The 3,408-nt window shown below is 38.4% G+C and overlaps 1 protein-coding gene across 1 annotated transcript; it reads left to right on the top strand.

Moving 5' to 3' along the window:
* Nucleotides 1-2,119: 2,119 nt before the first annotated feature.
* On the top strand, nt 2,120-3,182 carry LOC113339633. The gene is made up of 2 exons (XM_026584874.1): nt 2,120-2,756; nt 2,860-3,182. The coding sequence occupies exons 1-2, from the start codon at nt 2,120-2,122 to the stop codon at nt 3,180-3,182; spliced, it is 960 nt and encodes a 319-aa protein (XP_026440659.1).
* The last annotated feature ends 226 nt before the right edge of the window (nt 3,183-3,408 follow it).

Here is a 3,408-nt window from a genome sequence, read left to right as displayed (position 1 = left end):
GCTTCTCTACTTATTGTCCTGGAATTAACATTCCTTCAAAATATTTTTCTTTGGCTCCATCGCATGAATCTGCAAAATCACGTAGTATTAGTCCCAAACCTGCTTTTGCTATTTCTTTTTTAAAACAAGCATCTATATTTATTTTCATGAAACCAATATTAGAGGGATCCCATTTTTTTCCCATTCTCTGCTAGTTGGACAGACTGTAAGTTATTAGACATGCTTGAAACTGGACAACATTGATTAGCTAGGAGTTTTATACGCTAAATAGCTTAGGTTTATATTCTTTTTGAAGTAACAAAAGAAGAAACAAGTGTCATTGACATGCCAGTAAACTTACATGCATGTAACTTGTAAGTTTTTTTGTCAATTGTACCATCGTTTTTCCCGCGTTTATTTTTCCTTCAATAATATACTGGGTTTTCAAATAGAAAACATTAGTATTTGTCTTAAACCAGCAAGGAATGGGCTTCTTGGAACTAGTCTCTCGGAACAGGGCGATGATTTAATCAGAACGTTAATGCACGCAGCGGCTAATTAAGGACCCTAAAACATTCGAATTTGAATGCAGGGCAGCTCCCATCAACCTCAATTGTTAGTTCCCTCTATTTACCTTTCTTATTTGGGTGTTTTATTTGCAATGTTAAACATTAGTACTTGGAATGTAAAGAGTGCAAAAGCTCTTAAAAGAAGAAATATAATTAGAGTTTGGGTCTCTTCGAACAAGCCAAACATCCTAATCCTTCAAGAAACTCTCCTGCCCTCCTGCTCAGACTCCATAGTAAAACAAATTTGGGGTTCTAATGTAATGGAATGGCGTGCTTTAGATTCCATGGGGAGATCAGGGGGATTTTCATTATTTGGAACCCAAATAAGGTTTCAATAGTGGATTTTGTAATAGGCACATTCTCTATTAACATTCAATTTTCGAATGTCTCTGATAACTTCATGTGGCTGGTGACTTCAATACGGCTCTGGAGAGAGCTTACAATTATGAAGGCAATTTGGAAACTTCCTTGGGTCGTGGCTGGCAGTGGCGGAACCAGGTTTTCAGAATGAGGGGGGCTAAAAAGATTTTTTTGCCACACCCAAATAAATGCGGGAGAACACATACCACTTCAGCTTCAAAGTACTAATAAAAGGACCAAATGCATGATTAATGCCTTGCAATAGATTTCCACTTCACAAAAGGCTGATTAACTGGACTGGATCAAATGCATGTTTTCAAAGTATATATAGGACCAAAGCAGAAGCGTTGCTTTTAACGTACTGTAATTGCAGAGACTTAGATACATACAATACTGCGATGTGGAGACTGAAAATACCAATCAAAGATTACACACAGAAGATTGCAACGAAGCTTATATTGGACCCTGCCCAACAAAGTAACTATTGGTTGAAGTTTGCAGCTACTCTTGACTGAAAATACCAACCAAACACAAGGGAGATTGAAATGAAGCTTATATGAAACCCTTGCCCAACAGAGTAACTATAGTTTGAAGTAGGGCAGTTAAGTTTTCATTCTTTTTTTTTTTTATCATTAGTAGTGCAATGACTTCTTCGTATCCTCTATGCCTGATACTTTAGGTTTGGGAGGTTGAACTTTTATGTTGGAGTAGGAAAATAATAGGCCATACATACCGTGATAAAGATGATGACTACTGTCTACTGTAAAAGTTCAGCTTTATATCACTCACCTAAAGAATAATTAGAGAACAAGTAGTGTTCCAAGCATTGTTAATGTCCTGTAATGAATTTTTTTTTGCGGAAACAGTATAGCAAATACATAACGCAACTACTATGAAGCAATTAAACAAACACTTAGTAAGCAACTCTAATACTTCACACTAAGGACTAAATCTTCCTTTTTTTATTCTCTATTCCTCTTCTTCTTCTTACTATGCTAACAAAAAACACATATATGAATATGGTGGAGTAAACAGCTGTGATCGGTGGACTAAACTGATGAGTTTGGTGGGCTAAACTCATAAATTTTTTTTGACAAAGGGTGAATTACTACCTTGGTGAGGTTTTGTAAGAAAAAGGGGGGGCTACAGCCAGGTTTAGTCAACCTGTGCTTCCGCCCCTGGTGGCTGGTGACTTCAATACGGTTCGCTTCATGGTTGAAAGAAAAGGTTGTGTTCGCAGAGATCGTGGTATGCGTGATTTCAATAGATTCATAGACCAGCAGGAGCTTATGGATCTGCCTATTGCAGGGGCCAAATACTCTTGGAGCAGCAGTGCTAACTCTCCTAATCCTCGTCTTAGCAAGATTGACAGGTTTCTCATCTCGCCAGAGTGGGAAGACCATTTTCCGTCCATCAATGTTTCGGCTCTCGCAAGACCTCTTTCAGATCATAAACCAATTATGCTTTCTTGTTCTTACGAAGATTGGGGTGCTCCTCTTTTCCGTTGTGAAGCTACGTGGTTTCTGGAACCTACTCTCTTCCCTCTAATGAAGACTTGGTGGACTTCCTTCAACTGTACAGGTTCAGCCAGTTTTGTCATGGCAAAGAAACTGCAATTTCTGAAGGAACAACTCAAACTTTGGAACAAAAATGTCTTTGGGAGAATCGACAAAAGAAATGAGAAAATATTGGCAGAAATATCTTTACTGGATCAAAGCGATGATAACAGAACCATTTCAGTTTCGCAGACAACTAAAAGGAATTCTCTTAGAATGGAATACGAGAAAACAGCTGACATGCTTCACCTTCACTGGCTAAATAAATCTCGTGCTCAATGGCTTGCGCTTGGTGATCGCAATACCAAATACTTTCACAGACTAGCTAAATTAAGAAGGAGAAGAAAATAGAGTGGTTAAGCTACGCATCAATAATAACTGGATTGAGGATAAAGCCGTCATAAATGACCATATTGTTACTCACTGCAAGGAACAATTCTCCAGCAACTTTGCTTCCTCCATCTCCCTTGCTGGTATGAACTTCAAACAACTTTCAGTTGTGGATGCTTCTTGGCTCGAAAGACCTATTGAGGCAGATGAAGTTCTCCTTGCTTTGCACAATCTTGGCCAAGATAAAGCTGCAGGCCCCGATGGTTTTCAAGTTATTGTCTTCATCAAAGGGTTGGACTTTATGAAATCAGACATTATGAAGGTTATCAAAGAATTTGAACGCAATGGTTACATTGATTGGCGTTTAAATCCACTTTCATCACTTTGATTCCTAAGAAAGAAGTCGTGGAAGAAGTTAAAGACCTATCAGCTTGATTGGTACGATGTACAAGGCTATTTCTAAAGTACTAGCGGATACACTTAAGATCTTTCTCCCTAAATTAATCTCTGATCATCAGTCTGCCTTTATCAAGGGTCGTCAAATTCTCGACAGTATCCTTAAAGCAAACGAATGTCTCGACTCAAGACTAAAATCTCAAATCTCAAATTCCTGG

Source organism: Papaver somniferum, unplaced genomic scaffold (assembly GCF_003573695.1).
Source record: "Papaver somniferum cultivar HN1 unplaced genomic scaffold, ASM357369v1 unplaced-scaffold_21, whole genome shotgun sequence".
Classification (NCBI taxonomy): Eukaryota; Viridiplantae; Streptophyta; class Magnoliopsida; order Ranunculales; family Papaveraceae; genus Papaver; species Papaver somniferum.
The sequence above is the reverse complement of the archived record's forward strand: the minus strand, read 5'-3'. Positions and strand labels throughout refer to the sequence as shown.